This window comes from Parasteatoda tepidariorum, chromosome 9, assembly GCF_982258835.1.
Source record: "Parasteatoda tepidariorum strain Cologne lab strain chromosome 9, Ptep-v5.0, whole genome shotgun sequence".
Taxonomy (NCBI): domain Eukaryota; kingdom Metazoa; phylum Arthropoda; class Arachnida; order Araneae; family Theridiidae; genus Parasteatoda; species Parasteatoda tepidariorum.
The window spans coordinates 72,879,420-72,897,018 of record NC_141763.1 but is presented as its reverse complement, the minus strand read 5'-3'; the positions used below and the strand labels follow the sequence as shown (position 1 = coordinate 72,897,018).

The window sequence follows — 17,599 nt, the reverse complement described above, 5'->3', positions numbered from 1 at the left end:
ATGTATATTTTTGTTGTATGCATCATATATAACAATGAAAAAATTACTTATTCATCATAAGTACTGAATTTTTTGCACCGATTTATGAATATTTTAAAACTTTCTAGCAAACTTTTGATGATCGAAAATGTTTTGAATGCATTTTTTATCAGTAATTTATTTTGCGTGCAATGTGAGAAAATTTCTACAGATCAAAAATAATTCAGTTCATGATGCCATTGAAAGGAAATATTAAATATTTTACTTTTTAAAATAGTTTTAAATAGTTTCATCTCTTATAAATAGATGTCAGCACAATATATTTGATGCCAAGTCACTGAAACCTTATGAAACGTTTCAAGAAAGTTAATTAAACATTTTAACAACGTCTACATTTAAAGAAATGAATGATAATGTTTCTATGACATTTTTTTTTTTACATTAAAATATTTCACAGCTTCTTAGATTACTTATAGTGTGTAAAAATTAACCTGGCTGTTTATTAAATTCATATTTTTAACTAAATAAAATTTATATTTCTTTTATTGTATACATCATATAACAAGGAGAAACTATTTATTTACCAAAAGTATTGTATTTCTTGTACCAATTTATAAATATTCTAAAACATTTAACAGACTTTTGATGATATTTTGAATTTATTTAATTTTTTTATCAATACCTTATTTTGCATGCAATGTGAGAAAATCTCTAAAAAATTTCCACCAATCAAAAATAATTCAATTCATGATGTCATGGTAAAGAAATATTAAATATTTTACTTTTAAAAAAAAATAAACCATTTGCTATATGATTAAAAGTATCCATGTGAAACAAAGAGTTTCGACCAAAAACAAGTAAAAACCAAGCTTAAAAAAACCTTTTAGCAAATCAAACTTCTTCATATTTATGATAATTTAATCCGTATTTAACATGCTTTCGCTGCCGAAAAATATTTTTTATAACATCGATTAAAGTAAACTTATAATCTCAAACTCAAATCTTGTTCTCATATTTTAATTAAGTTTCTTTTATCTTTATAATACTCCCTGCGCAATCAAAGGTAAATAATATGTATTCGATACATAAGCTTACATGTACTTAAAATGTTTTTAAAAATATTGCATTCTTTTCTAATACTACGAAAGAAAAAGACTTATAAGAAACGGCACTTCAAATGTTTTAACTACTCATTTGGCGCAGATTTTGTTCATTAATACCCTTTTCTTTATCGTATTTGAGAGGTTTTTTTGGCGCTTTTTAAACTTTACACCCTTTTATTCATAAAAGCATTTATAATACATAAATATATCTCCTTTAATTCTTATAAGCCTACAGCATAATATTCTTAGACGATACGGAGAAGGTTGTATTTTTGTGAGACAATTTTTTAAAAAAATGTAAGAAGTATTTTAAAGATAAAGAGAAAAAATAGCGGTAATAACTGATATTTATGAAAAATAACACCGAATTATAAGTTCATTAAGAATTAATGCTTTTGAAATTTCGAAGTTAAAAAAAATAAATTAATAACATTTTCGCAACCAGTGAATTAAGTACTTAGTACTTTTTTTAAAGTAAAAAGTGCTATAAACATATCATTTTCCTTTAATGGTATTACCACTTTTCTTTTAATGTGCTCGGGATTATTTTCATATTTTACATAAGGATTAAAAAATAACCATTGTTTACCCTGCTTTGTAAAATTAAAATTCTATTTTGAATATATTTTATTCCGAATTTGATTTTTTTTTTAAAATAGGCTAATAATTACTTTGACAAGCACTTAAATGAACAAGAAACTATTTATTCCGTTAAATTGAACCTATTACTTTATTGTTATTTCCTTGTATTGAACCTATTACTCTTTGACCAATAAGTGTATTATAAATCAAAGCAATGAGGGCTTAAAATTTAAATCACTGTATCTTTTATTATACATTGCCCCGTTGATAGAAAGAAAATGAAAAAGAGGAAAAAAAATCTTGAACAAAATGAATAAAAATGCGAGATAAATTTACAGGAAAGGTTTTCGCGAAAAATTAAAAATTAAAAAAGTAAAAACCTGCCTCTCTAATTTCGCGATTTTAAAAGCTCTGGGATTAACTGAGAATCATCAATTGTGATTTTAATTAACAACTTTAATTTATTTACTCTAAAAGAATACCCCTACCGTTTGACACCCCGTTCTGTACTCTCCATCTCTCTTTATGTTCGTAAAGTTAATTTTTTCCCCCGTTCGCAAAAAATAATCGCAAATAAATAAATAATTTTAAGTCAATTAATGATTCAAGCTCTAATGCAAACGAAATGTTTACGAGATAAAGATGAGTTTGTCTAAAATATTTTTCTAGTTTTTTTCGTTTAACTTTTCTCCCTCTTAGCAGGTTAATCGCTTAATTTTTTTTCTGCATGCATATAAATCTTCGTACTTTTATCTTAAAACAGTTCTCAATGTTGATGAGTTTTTCAGAAAAACAAAAATGTTTTCTTTACGCGCAGTTTTGCTGGATAAATGATTTTTTTTTCCACCCCGTGTTTGATTTTTATGTTTTGTTGCTTTTTAATGCTTACGTTTTGTTTGCGCTTAGTTTTTTCAGTTTTTTTACGTCGCGTTTCTTATTTTGTTTAAAGCAGCTCAATTAAGAAAAATGCTCTTTAGAGCTTTCGTTTACTAATTTGTTTTCGTTATGGGTGGATTTTTTATTGTTTTTTTTTTTTTCGTTTATCTTCTTGAACGATTTTAAAGATTGCTTAACGCTGGAAAAAAAAACTTTTTTTCATTATTTTCATGCAAATTTACCTTTACTTACGAACAATGAATTCTTTTCATTACTATAGAGTCGTTTTGTCAAAAATAAAAATGCATAATCTTCTAACTGTTCAAGACACATCCTCTGTGATTACTGCTCTAATTTAATACTTTAATTTTAAAACCCTAAATAAGGAACACAAAAAGCGTTATTGTGAGTTATGTCGTTAGCAAAAACATGCTCATTTTGAATACCCACTGCGATTTGAAAAAGAAACTGCTTTTCATTAGTTTTTAAAAATAAGTTTTCAGTAATAAAAAAAAAGTTTTAGTCGAAAAAAACACTAGACTTAAGAAATCATCATTGAAATAATGTGCGTATTTCTTTTATGTTTTTGAGAAGAAGAAAAAAGACTTTTTAATACTGTTTTGCATGTTGACTAATAATTGGCCTTTTACAGTAATTTAAATAGATTTATAATTTAAAAGGAAACTGTATTATTTTTAAAGTTAATAAAGATTGCTTCCAGATTGATTTGCATCAGAACTTTTGTCACTTGAATTATTCTTGATTTTTACGTTATCTTTTAATTATAAAAAATTATTTTAATGATTCAGTGTTCTTATTTCTTTTGTTGAGCAATCGTTTCAACGAAGTTATGAAACAAACCTAATTTTAAAAAAAAAATGTGTTATAAATTATAATTAGAACTATTAAAGTCGAATTTCCGTTTCATATGCACTGAAAAATGAATACTCAATTTTCACCAAAATTTCTTCGTTTTTGACGAAACCGTTTCCTGATATATGGTCCGAGTGAATTTTTTGTCAAAGTTCCGATATAACTATTTTCATTTCTTCGAGGAAACTAATTTCGTCATTCTATTTTTTTCCCCAAAAAGTGCCTAATGTATCTAACCTTTCTAATTATCACTTTATCGTGGGTACCATGTAACTGGATCAATGTCGCCTTAACAGCACAAGAGGCACAAATAGAACTGAGAAATAAATTATACCCATGCCTGAAGTGAGATTCGAAGCCAGGATCTTCCTGGTACGAGGCCAACTCCTCGACCACCATCCGGTCCGGTTAGGTATTTTCGCTACTTCGATCGTTTAGTCTTCATCCTAGTTTCGTCATTCTAGTTAACAATCTGTTGCAATGCATTATGGTGAGGCTTCGAGTTGAGGAAACATTTTCGTCACATGTTTGAGAGTTCGCATTTTGTCATAAATTTACGAAATACAGCTCAAGATTTGCTGTGATCGTCAAAAGCGAGAATTTTATTTCTGAGAGTGAGAAATTTACAGTTACAGATGTTGTAAAGAATAGGCGTTATTTTTGGCAAACTTAATACAAATGGTTGTTCTGGTTTTGAAAAATAGCTTAAAGAAAAATAATTCTTTAAAAAATGAATGACAACAAACTACAAAACGAAAAAGACACTGTCAGTCCACCGCAAAAGGATGATTAAAAGCAAAATTATAGTAAGAGTCTATTAAATAAAATAAAGATTTCGTAGAAACTGAAACCAAATCAAAATAAAAGAAACATTGATAGGCATCAGAAAAGTTTCGTGTAAATGATAATTCTGCTAAAAAATAAAATAAATAAATAAATTTTAAAAAAATAAAAAAGGCATTTAAACGTAATAATAATGTAAAAGAATGGTAAGATGTAAATTTTTTGGTTAGTATCTAATTCTAAATGTTTTCCTCTTCTCTAAGGGTATTTTTAACATAGTTAAATAAACTTCAAGTAAGATCACCATAAGTTAATCGTCTTTAATACGGTGAACAGACAATAAAGCTCTTTATTATACTGTGTACTATGTGATCGGTATTAAATACTTTCAATAAACTTTTGAACCATTTCTAATGGAAAGGAATAAATGAGAAGTACGTCTGGCAATAAATTAGTCAAATGTACTGCTTCAGTATTGTAATTAGTTCCTATGCATTTTTTATTTCGTTTTTAGGATATTTTTAACGTTATAAAATAAATTACGTTATTTTTTTTCCCCTTCATTTTTAAGGGATTTTTTTAGCAACGTAAAATAATTTTTATTGTTTTATTTATTTATTTTTATTTGTTTATTTATTCATTTATTGAATTTAGCGACACTGAATAAATTTCAACACTTTTGTTTTTCTAATTTGTTAGACAGTTTAAAATATTTTATGACGTTTTTTAGGGGAGGAGGCGAAATTGTTTAAATTCCATATCTATTACCGAGAATTTCCGAAATTTTTTAAAGATATTTTTTACAACGTATAATTAATAGCATGTTACATATATAATATAGGTATTATATAATATTATCTATAATATAGGTATTAATATAATTAATTATAGGTCTGAACGCTAACGACGTTTGGAAAGAAGGATCCGGTGATGAAAGTGGCTCGACCGTGAATGGTATGATGCATGGAGGGTCCCCTGGGGCTGGAAGGCCCCTTGTGAATGGGACGGCGCCCCAGCACGAAATCTATTCCGTATCCCCAGTGAGCACGGCTTCTTCTTCCTCGTCCCAAAGAAGCTTGCCACCCACCCCAAAGGATGAAAGAGGGTGTTCCAGTCCTCCAAGTCACGCTCTTTATGGTCACGGGGTTTGCAAATGGCCCGGATGTGAAGCTGTTTGTGACGATTATCAGTCTTTCAAGAAGTAAGATTCTATTTATTTTTCTTAATTTTTTTTTAAAAAAATATTCAAATTTTAAAAATTTATGTGTGTTGTAAAAAAACTTTATAAACGAGTCTTAAACCTCTCAAATCTACTTCATCCACCCAATCTCATTTACTTTTTATAACCTTCGTCAATTATTCAAATGATATTAATTCCTTCCTGTTAGCAAGGGTAAAAAATAAAAAATATTTCAAGAAAAAAAAATTTAAAAACACATAAAGTGTATTTATTAAAAATCATTTTTAAAATATAGATTTTACTTTTTTAATTTTTTTTTCTTTTTTTAATATCTAAGTGTTTTGAAAACAAATATTGTTCCCAGCAACAAAATCGCCTCCGTCAACATACTGCCGTACCAAAATGTAAACGTTTTCAACGAGTCAAGTTATCTGAAAATAATCATTAACTTTACTTGATTAAAAACTTCATTCGCTTCAAAAATGTACAAATTGGAGATAACAATCGACATGATTCAAATTTTTTTCTCGATTTCTACTTTCTGATTTTCCCATTTTCTTGACTTACTAGACGTGAACATTCTGTTCTCATTCGCGTCTGGCAAGTTTTGTAAATGGGCACCTGTTTTTCAGTGTTTGAATCATGTTGACTGTTATTTCTAGTTTGCACATTTTTAAGCTGATGAAATTTTTAATCAAGTATTATTTTACCACTTCAGTTTCTTGGGATTCTTTATTTAACCATGCACCTTGTTTTTTCTCGAAAACATAGAACCTTTACCCTAATTCGAATGACTGTATATGTTTTAATTAAACGTGTTAATTATTTTTTTAATTAATTAAAATTATATTAATGCTAGTAATGCGTTTTATTTATATATTTATATGTTTATTTCATTTTGTATTTAAAACTATATTATTAAGTTAGCAGTAAAAAAAAAGCTTTATTTTATTTAGAACTTAAAATTTTAATGTTTTGTTTTTGTACAGGCATTTAAACTTAGAACATCAACTAGATGATCGGAGTACAGCCCAAGCTCGTGTCCAGATGCAGGTTGTGTCTCAGTTGGAGCTTCAACTGTCGAAAGAAAAAGAAAGGTTACAAGCGATGATGCAGCATCTTCACATGAAACCTTACTCCAGCAGTAGTACCAACGGGAACGGAAACAGCAACAGCAACAATCACCGAAGCTCACCTTCCAAATCAGAAAATGTAAATACCCTCAAATACTTAGCTTAAGATTAAGATTCTAAACAAACCAGTCTGATACCAGAGCTATACTGTGCACTGAGTAAAAAAAAGTATAGTCGATACTACCAGAATATGATAAAACGTACCTTATGATAAAACGTACCGATTCTATGCGAACACCAAAATGGACGGTAATTTTTGCCTAAGTGCTTTGGTAATGATGTTGGAAAAATAAACTAAAAAATATTGTTTTAAAATATGTGGTAAAATTTGATAAATGGAGTAAAATTTGGTAGTTTTATCATACCTTAGAGCAAGGCATCGAAATTAATCGGTTAAATTTACTTTTCAGTTTTGTAAATTTTTACTAAATATGTGTTTATAAGAACTAGGATTTTAAAAAACAAAGTTTCAGGTAAATCGTTACCATATGAAAAGAAAAATTATCAAATTAATAGTTTAAATACCTCATACTTTGGTTTTATTAACCGAAATCAAATTTTTTTTTCCATGAAGTTCGTTACCATACATTGCGATAATTTTGCCAGAATTCTTTTTTCCGTAAACTATAAATCATTCACATCCTCTACACCAGGAAATATATTTGAAATAGTTTATTTAAAATTGTATTCTCTCTCTCTCGAAACTAACTTTAGATTTCTTTATAAATATCTTTAGCCCTGCACTATTGTCACTAATGTAATATAATGTCAACTATAGATATTGGCACTATAAATAAACATTATCTTACGCAAGTACCATACAGAATACCAGCGTCAGAAATTGTAAAAATCTACTTCGACGATTCAAGATAATACCATACCGAATGTAAAAAGGAAAAAATGTTATTACCTTCAAATATATATATAAAGTCATCAAAGTATACTAATGAGGGAGCGTATTTAAGCAAAGAAAAATGAAAATACTATCGGAAGTGAGAAAGGTGGGATGAAAACTATCAAAACCAGTTTGATTGTGCGATAAAAAGTGTAGTTTATAATAATCGTCTTTCAGATCACCTGCTTTTTCCGACAATAAAACTGTTTTTGGAGATTTTAGCTCCTCCTCCACAGTAGGTGTTCGTTAGATTTTAATATCGTTTTTCTTTTTTTATCTTTTGAATATTTATTTACAATCTTCTTGTGTACATCTTTTTTCTTTGACGAGGCTTCTAAAATTTTATAATAAAGTTGGCATTTTCGGAACGCACTATATAATTTAGTAGTAGATAGTACACATCATGATATGACTTATAATACCAAAAGCTGTTCTAACCAAAATGGAAAAAGGCAACAGCAACAATCTCTAAAACTCTCCTTTAAAAATTCTCAAGTGTAATTACCCTTAATTTCAAAACTCTTTTCAACTTTTAATTACATCTTTATGACTCTCTTACTTGTAACTCTTAAGAAGCTGCCGTTAATTCAATTTGATGATGATGGTGATAAGTCCTAGGTGTACAAGCGCCGCTTTGGCCTAACTTTCCAATTTGTTCTTCACTAAGTGTTATTGATGAGTAGAGAATGCTCTCTACCTTTAGAGTTAATGCGATGAGTCTTCAATATTTAATCGTTTTCTGTGGGTATATCTAATTGAATCAAGTATTTTAGCTTAAGGACAGGACATTTTAAAATTACAATATTGTTCGTAATTATCGGTGGAAGTTTAGATTTGAAATTTTAAATTAAGATCGTAATTTTTTAGCCAAGGAAAGATACAGATTTCAAATAATTAAAGTATTTGGTTACGTATAAAGTTTTTTGGTTTAAAAATACACCCAGTTTGTTGGGTTAGTTTATTTACTTTCAACTTCTGCTTTGTATGATTATTTAACGCTGTTTTTCGAGGCTCGGTCGCCAAGGAAATAAAAAAGCCATAGTTAAAGTGCCTCAAACTTGAAACAGTGCGATGATTTGAAAATTTTATATATAATCTGCCCGTGAAAAATTATCTGGGCTTTAGAACATATAAAAAACTTTCAAGTTGTTAAACTTTTTTTAAAGTCGCCAATTTGGAGAATTTTTCTACCTAGATGAAAATTATCAAAATCACTACTTTATTCTCAGGGGATAGAGCGTTGCACTTCCAATGATGTGAATCGGGTTCGAAACCCAGCTATGGCTGGTGGATACGAATTCTGCACCCATCTCGCACCGACCACAGTGTTGACGTTAAATATACACAGTGGTAAACGAATCATAAATTAGAGTCCCATCAGGCTAACCGTGGGAAGTTTTCGCGATTTTCCACTCCATGCAACTCAAATGCGGGTTAGTTCCATCAAAAAAAAACCAGAAGTTCCCTTGTCGTCTGGATTGGGCTCAAAATTACAAGGCTACGGAGTTGAACATCGGTAGCCGTAAACTCAAAATTGGGTTGTCTGTTCAACGACTGTCATAGAATAAAATAAAATTGATTAGTGCAGACGATTTTTTTAAATTGCGATATTAGACACAAAAAATGTTCTTTCTCTGAATAAACATGCTTTGTTTCTAACGATTGTGATTCTTGACTCCCAAAATATGGTTTAGGAAGTAGCCGCAAACAGGAGAATATGGTCCCTATAGTTTAGTCAGGAAAACAGTCGAAAGTTTTAAGTTTACTTAATATTACTTTAATTTTTCGCCGTAACTCAACTATTTTACGTGCAGTATATATTAAACAAACTATCTCGTATATAAGCTCATACAAGACATGTCATTCTTGCATTTTAAAAAATATATTTCGTTTTGTCTTGTGATTTAATTCAGTTCATGAATTTTTTTTTTCTTTGTTTTTTATTTTAGAATGTAATTTCAAATATGAAATCCGGTGCACCTACATCGCCGCAAATGGCCCTTGTCCCAGTTGTGAGTAGCTCTCCGCCCGCCCTGTCCGCCGTCATGACGACAATGTCCAATGCGGGACCCCTCATGGCCACTGTCCCGCAAAGACTGGGGCCTCCTCCTCCTCTTCACCCGCCCAATCCAAATAATATGGGTCATGTGCGGCGAAGACTCAGTGACAAAAGCTGTCCGCCCCTGTCTGGTAAGTGAATTTTATCTTTTAATTGTGAATTTTATCATTTTAATATAAAAATTTAAGATATACATTTTCGAAAATGAAAGAAAAAATTGTTTCGGAAATTTAAATTACAAATACTAAATTCTGTGGCGCTACAGCCCATGGAGGGCCAAGGCCTACTGTGCCCATCTCAGTTTTCTTGACCTTGGGCTCTGGGTGCAAGAGCAGATGTTCCGGTTGGGTGGTCAGCCAAACTCGGAACCCCCTGTGTTTAGTCCCCGAGCATGCTTGGTACTCATTTTATCATTTTAATTGTGAGTTTTATCATTTTAATATAAAAATTTAAAATATACATAATAAAAGAAAAAAATGTTTCGGAAGTTTAATTTAGCAAATACTCGGTATAAAATTTTATAACATTACAGATAGATATGGTACTTATATACCAATTGTTGCTTACACTGTGTAAAATGTGTAAATGAATTACTTTGATGCATTTTTGTGTTGCTTATTGCAAAAACAACCTATTGAAGGAAGCAAAAAATAGATAGTTTGAGAAAGATTGTGTGCAAGTTGGTTAATAAAGGTTTTAACTTTAATAGCTCTAACAACGAAAACCGAATGCAGAAAATTGCATACAACGAACCGTTGTCATTCCATAAACATAGTACTTAATGATATTTCTTCATTAATTTAAATTTTTAATTCCTAATATGTGGTCAATGTTTATTTTTATTGTGTAAATGAATTACTTTCTGTGCTTACACTGTGTAAAATATGTAAATGAATTACTTTAATGCATTTTTGTGTTGCTTTTTGCAAAAACAACCCATTGAAGGTAGTGAAAAATAGATAGTTTTGCGAGAAATAGTGCAGTTGATTAATAAAGTTTTTAACTTTAATAGCTCTAACAACCAAAACCGAATGCAGAAAATTGTATGCAACGTACAATTGTCATGCCATAAACATAGTAGTACTTAATGATATTTTTTCATTAATTAAAATTTTTAATTCCCAATATTTGAACAATGGTTATTTTTATAACTAATAAGCCGCGGATGCTTTTAAAAGGTATATAAAAATATAGGTAAATAAATGTAAAAATAAACTATGCTGGGATGATTTTTTTTACTGCTCAGATGATCACTTTACAATTGACAGGCTTGAGGTAATATATTTATGAGCCACATTTTAATAATACCTAAATTTGAAAAAAAAAAGAAAAAAAAGCGTATATAAAACTATCACATAGTATCGTTTCCTATTTGGTACTTTTCAAGTTTTGGGAATTGCCTTTAACTAACAGTGCATAAAAATGTGTTTTCTTTTTCATCAAAAATGTTTGAAAAAGCCTTCTCATAATCTGTTTTAAAACGTGGCTTACTTAGTATTTTATTGCTCCAAGCTTTTTATTAAATTTATTTCCGCTGTTATTTTCAATCAATATTAAAAGAATTAAATAATTTATTTAAAGCATTCTCTACGAAATATTGTTTGGGAAAATTGTAGTCTGAATAAAACTCACTCGATTTTATTTCATATATTTAATAATGAAATAGAAATAACTGATATTCTAATGAAAAAAAAAACCGTTTGTATCAGTTAAAAAGAATGAAAATTCTCATGGGGGTTGCAAAATCATACAAACGCGGCTGTTTGGAATAAGAACAAATTATAAAGAGTGGTTTTGACTCCTTTTTTTTTCATATAGTGAGTTAGGGTTTCGTTAAAAAATAAATAAAGAAAAAATTTTAAATAAACGACATGCCCATTACCTGTTTGATCAATCACATGGAACCCTCCCCTATCTCTCCACCCCTCTCAGCCTCGCTGAGGCCCACCCACCAAAATGGGATGAAAAAGGTAGAAAATATAAAATAAAGAAGAAAAAAAATTTTTTTTCTCTTTTTTATTTTACCCCCTTCGAACATTTAATAAGCCATCAATGCCAATACTGGAGACGTTATAAAAACGGTAATGACTTATTATTTACTCAATATTTCATCCTTCAAATTAATCAGAAAAAGAACCGAAAAAACCAAAAAGAAATAAACAATTTTACGAAAAGAACCAAGCCCTATTTAAACCAGGACTTTTTGAATAATAATAATAATCTTTTTGAAAAAAAAATTTTTTTTTTTTAGTGAAAAAAGTTTAATCGATAACGTTGAAGCGAAGTGAAGTAACAGAAGTAATGAGGTTTCCTTAGCCCGTTCCCTAGTCATAAAAACACTAAATAATTTATTGGGCAGATCGGCGTATTAGTCGAACCCCACCCAAACGGCAAAAATGAAAAGTTGCATGTGTGCAGGCCTGCTTTTCTGCATACATCCCATTAAATCATTTAATAGAAAGAATGATGCTGGTGATTTATAAGTCATCAATCAGTAAGATTTTGTGAAATTTATAATAATAATGCATTGTTTGTGCCAAAACCAGATGATAAACTGAGATTTGGCGATATTTTTTTTTTCCGTGATTATCCTTCATCCGCCAAAACTCATTTACTTCCCTCTTCGGAGGAAAAAAAAGGAAGGGGGAAAAAAAGCGGAATAGATTAATTTTAAAAACTTTAAATCTGTAACTTTCTTAATAAATAAAATATATACGGTAGCCCACAGTCTGCCTTTTCCGAAGAAAACGTAACGAATTTAATGAGCTTAATAAATTGATTAAAGATTTCCTTATTATTTTTCATAGGGCCTCCCCCTCCATTCTTTACGGTTAACAGTTACGAAAAAAAATTTGGAAATTATTAAGAGAACGAAAAGGCGGTATAAAAAAAAAAGAGAATTGAAGAAAATTATTGGCGTTTACTTTTTTAGCGTTGAACAAACTGTGCAGAATGTGACGAAAAAAAAAATTTCTTTTGTATTAATTGAAATCGCAAAAACAGTTTTAATGTATTTTTTTATTCGCTTCATTTTTGAAGGTTTAAGAAAATGAATGTAACTGGAAGGAAAAAAAAAAACATAGTCGCAAGAAAATAATTTATTTTATTTCGGAACAAAACTCCTCCTAATGAAGAAATATGGCGCTTTTTTTTCCACTTCCGACTTTTCTCATTCATTAGGAAAAAGTTTAAAAATAAACGATATTTTTAATAAATTAATTGAAGACTTGTCTAGAAAGTCAGAGTTGAGATTCTCAATCGGTTTCATTTTTCTTTTATATTTTTAGCTTATTTAATATTAATTTTGATTTTAATTAATACCTATTTTGTTAATGTTAGAAGAGAAATGTGATAAGATAAAACGGTTTGTAGAAAATTTGCATCAAAATATTTCATCTATTTTATATCATATTCTTATATATCCGTATCTTCGTAAAGAAGTTTTTTCCAGATTGATTTATCGTTAAGATATTTCTAAAAAATGAGCTTATTATTAAGAAAAATAATAATAATAGCTTTTTCGCCTAACTTACCATAAAGAAAAATCTTCCCTAAGCTTATCGTAAAAAATGCCCTAATTTTAGGTTAAAATAAAGAAATATTTCTATATTAAGCTTTTCTTAAAGAAATTGCTTCCATTTAGGGCATTGTAAAGAAAATGTTTTTGCACTAAGTTTGTCGTAAGGAAAATTCTTCAGTTTAGTCTATAAATTCATAAAATAAAATGATATTAGTCTATATATATAGTAAAAAAATTAAAATTTCCTCAAATTTAACTTTTCTTAGAGAAATTGCTTCAATTTAGCTCAATGTAAAGAAAATGTTTCAGGACTGAATTTGTCTAAAGGAAATTCCTTCGATTTAGTCCATAGTTTAGAAATTTTTTTAATATTTAAGCTATAATAAAGAAATTTCTTCAAGTTAATACTTTTATGCAAAAGTTTCCTCAAGCAAGTTTTAACTTACACAAATTTCGTCAACCTAACTTATCCTAAAGATATTTGTTCGAGCCAGATTTATTATAAAGAAATTTTTCCAGTTAGATAGGACAAAAAAAAAAATTATTAAGTTTTTAACAATTTCTTGAAAAAAATTCTTCAACTTTCAAGTTTGACTACACTTTAAAACTTAAGTACCAGACCGTGCGATATAATCCGTGAAACTACCAAATTTCTCTATAGTAAGTAAATTACAAGATATTTGCCTTTCTTTTAAATATTCATTTTTGTTTTATATCGGTATTATTAGCAAACATTAAAATAATATCTATAGAACTTTTGATTATAAATTTTTACTCTTTATCTTTTGATGAAATCATTGGATTTTTCACACAATTATTGACAATTTTTATGTTTAAAAATAGCAATTAATAACTCCTAGATTAGTATTTAGTGAATCGCACTTATGGTAAATTATAACTATATTACATAAGCATCAAAATAACGTATCATCGATATTATCTTAATTAGAAGATTGAAATACATGGTGACAATAGAAAACTTGGACATATGATTTAGTTGAAAACTTTAGCAATAAAAATTTGTCAGCAGCCTTTGAACGAAGTACTAAACTATACCTGCAAACTATCAATATATGAATTGATTAGAAAAGCATGTCATGTGATCGATTTTATTATACTGACATCAACCCAATGGGAAAATGGAGATTTCTGGTTTGAAGATTGAAATGGCAACTAAATTCCCACCTTTTTTTTATGTTTAATTTCTTGAGTTTTAAGCTTTAAATAATGGCAAAAAATGCGAGGTTTACATAGAAATATGAAGCTTAAGAAAAAGTAAACTCATAAACTTGATAAAATATTTTACTTAAAAAAATTAATTAACTCGAACTTATAGAATGTCAGTTATATTTAATTATTACAGATAAAAATAATTAATTTTTATCATTTTTGGTATAATGTAGAATATTTTTTTTAGCATATTTCTTTACAATTTTGTGATAAAACACATTCCAAAAGTATCGGATAAGATATTTTTAAGTCTTTAAACTTTCCAAAAGGTTATTTAAATCAAATTTATTACCTTTCTTACATGTGATTAAAAACAACGATCATCGAGAGTAAAAACTGTATAGTGCAAACCAAAAAAAATTTTAAATGATTATATTTTTAAGTAATAAAAATGTAACAAATGTTGTCTAATATTTGGAGATGCATTACACCAAAAGTTGGTTTAATCTCTCGAAATAGATCTCAACTGGTAGATCTCAAATTTCATTCAAATTTATAGATCTCAAATCTTCAATTTTAAAATTGGCATACCAATCACGAGTGTTTTATCAGTTACAGCGCCCTCTCCATACACAGCATAAATGTCACGAGCAGCTTCTGCAGTCGTAGTATTTTGATCAAAATCAAAATGACGAAAGTGTCGAAAATGCTCATTTTTCGCAACTTGACATTCCATTTTAATAATTTAAAAACTAACATAAATCAACTCGAAAAAAAAACAAAAGAAAAAACTATTATCCGGTGAATAAAACATATTTTTTCCGAATGATCTAAAACATCATGCTAATAGCATTTAATGACATGCCTTGTCATTAAATGTTAAAATTTAGAATGTTAAATTTTTTTAAAAAATGGTGGTTACTTAGTTGCCAACCCTTTATATCAAAAAGCTCCAAATTGTTTTGGTGTAGTTTCCTTAATTCAATGTACAAAATGTTCTATAATCACTGCCTTTTATACATCTTTTATCCTTGTCAAAAGTGAAATGCAAGTGAAATCCGAATTTGTATATAGTAAAAAATCGCAAATTGTTTGATTGCCAAAGGAAACAGCAAGAAATTTAAAGATGATTATTAAAATACCCAAGTGTCATCAAACAATCAAACTGATTTTAATGTTTTTCATCCCACCTCCTTTAGTAGCGTTTCTGTTCCTTCGTTACTTAAGTATTAATTTTCAACACAGACCTAATTCTTAACAGGGATAGTAAATATATATCAAAGGCTGTGGTTACGGAGCACCGTATCAGTGATTAAAATCTAATAATGTATAGTTAAAATAATTTTTTGAATATATATTAACTGTTTTTTTTTTATCGACTTAAAAGTTTCAATTAGTGATTTCAGACTTAAGGTATTACAAATTTCTAAAAGCATTAACAGCAACTGTATTACACAACAGATATCATAGTTAGGTGATTATATATATAATACAGCTTCAAAATTTTGCATACATGCAAAAAAGAGTACGCTGCATAAATTTACCAAAATAATAATAATAATAATAATCTTTCTTAAAACTTATATTTGATTTTCCAAAAATCAGAATGTTTCTCTGAAAAATCATTCTGGCATAAAACTAAGCTATATATAACAATATATTTTGATCAGTCATAACTAACGAAATAAATGCATAGAAATCGGTATTTACTTTGTGAAGTGATTTTGCTAGATTTGAAACATTTAACAAAACACATTCAACAAAAATTTACCACAGTAATTAAATTTCAATCGAGATTTGGAAACGAAATAAATTATAAAATCACTTTCGCAATAATCTGAATTCGAGTTTAAATCAGGAGAATTAGGCGAGTAAAAAATTTTGTTGATTCATATTAACCTGAGCAAATTAAATGGATAAAGATTTAGATGAAAAAAATATGGTGGTAGTAAAAAAAATTATCTTTTGTTTAAAATTATGTCCAAGTTATTTATTGTCAACCCTGTACTTCTAGCTCTTGGAGAAGCCGATCACAACTGGTCATCTAAAAGTGTATACGATCCAACCCCCAGCAATCCAAGGCAGTCTTTGTGTAAATATAACGGTATTTATTCTCAAACTTTTTTTTCCAAATTTTTTAAAATTAAGCATCATGACCTTGCAATATTAAGAAATCAAGGCAAAATACAATGCAATAATAAGCATTCAAGGCAGAATACAGTGCAATAAAAACAATCACGGCAAAATACAATGCAATAATAAGCAATCAAGGCAGAATGCAATGCAATAATGAGCATTCAAGGCAGAGATCACTAAAGACGCGAGTAACAAACTAATGAAATTAAAATTTCAACTTTAAATACAATATTTTTTTTCACTAATTATCAAAACTTTTTACAACTCTTAATAATTGAGAAATAAATTTATTACAATTACATGATGAGAAGACAAAGGATTTCAATATTGTTTCAATAGAATTTTTTTTTTTTTTTTTTTCAGATTATCATTTAGATATTATCTGAAAATAATCAAAAGAACATAAAATATTTCTCAAATAGTTTTTTCTCTCCATATCATAATTTTAATCACTCGATTTTTCAATTTGTTTTATAAATTAAAAGAATACAGATAAGAATAAAAATTAAATGATGCATTTTTGAAGCAATTTAATGTATTATTATCATTCTATTTATTCATAGAATAATGTCGATCGAATAAAAATGTATTTCATTAGTCTTTCTGTCTTTTTAATTATTTTTGAGGACAAAAATTTAAATTCCCTGAGACGCAAGCATTATAAATAAACAAATCTACTGTGGGACTCCTTATTAAATAAAATTAATATGAAGTTAGTTAATTCGTAATTTTATTTCTTTTCTTTGTGTTACCTAATGGAAATTTTATCTTTTTAGACTTAAGCAAACAAAGAAAAAATTAAAAAACGTTATTCCCTGAAAAAAAAATTTCGGAACTATCAAATTTTCAAAATGCGAATAATGCAGCTTAATTTTTAGCACAGACCGTGATATTTTAAAATATAAAAACATACTTAAAAATGTACTTCCCTTAAATTCTTAATAAACATATTTTTATTCTTTTTTAAAGAATTAAACCGTTAACCTTCGAAATATTGTGAAAATTTTTAAGGGACAACGGAAATATCGAGGGATATATAGTTTTTAAAACAATTAGTTTTAAGTAACAAAATTCAATCTTTGAACTGGATTAAACTAATAGTTCCTAAAAAAAATTACAAATAAAACTTATTAATTTTTTGATTCTGTAAACCTTACAATTGTGACATGGCTGCTTGGCGTTTTATACGTTATAAATAGTTTGAATTCGCTATCATTCAAATTATGGCGAAAATTCCATCACTTTTAAGAACAAATTGAACTCAGAAGTTGGAATGAAATAATTTTGACTTTTTTAATTCCTACAACATC

General features: G+C 28.3%; 1 protein-coding gene across 19 annotated transcripts in view; it reads left to right on the top strand.

Annotated features, from left to right (window-relative positions):
- The window catches only part of LOC107437615 (forkhead box protein P4), a 297,109-nt gene that overhangs the window by 262,825 nt on the left and 16,685 nt on the right, over positions 1–17,599 (top strand). For 8 of the 19 annotated variants that reach the window (XM_087152134.1, XM_087152129.1, XM_087152132.1 and 5 more), the window contains exons 6-9: positions 5,088–5,397; positions 6,366–6,588; positions 9,354–9,594; positions 16,168–16,257. In XM_087152134.1, the coding sequence (XP_087008260.1) occupies positions 5,088–5,397; positions 6,366–6,588; positions 9,354–9,594; positions 16,168–16,257 (864 nt within the window). The remainder of the gene's footprint in view (positions 1–5,087; positions 5,398–6,365; positions 6,589–9,353; positions 9,595–16,167; positions 16,258–17,599) is intronic. The other 11 variants (XM_043044143.3, XM_071186859.2, XM_071186863.2 and 8 more) reach the window with 2 other exon arrangements.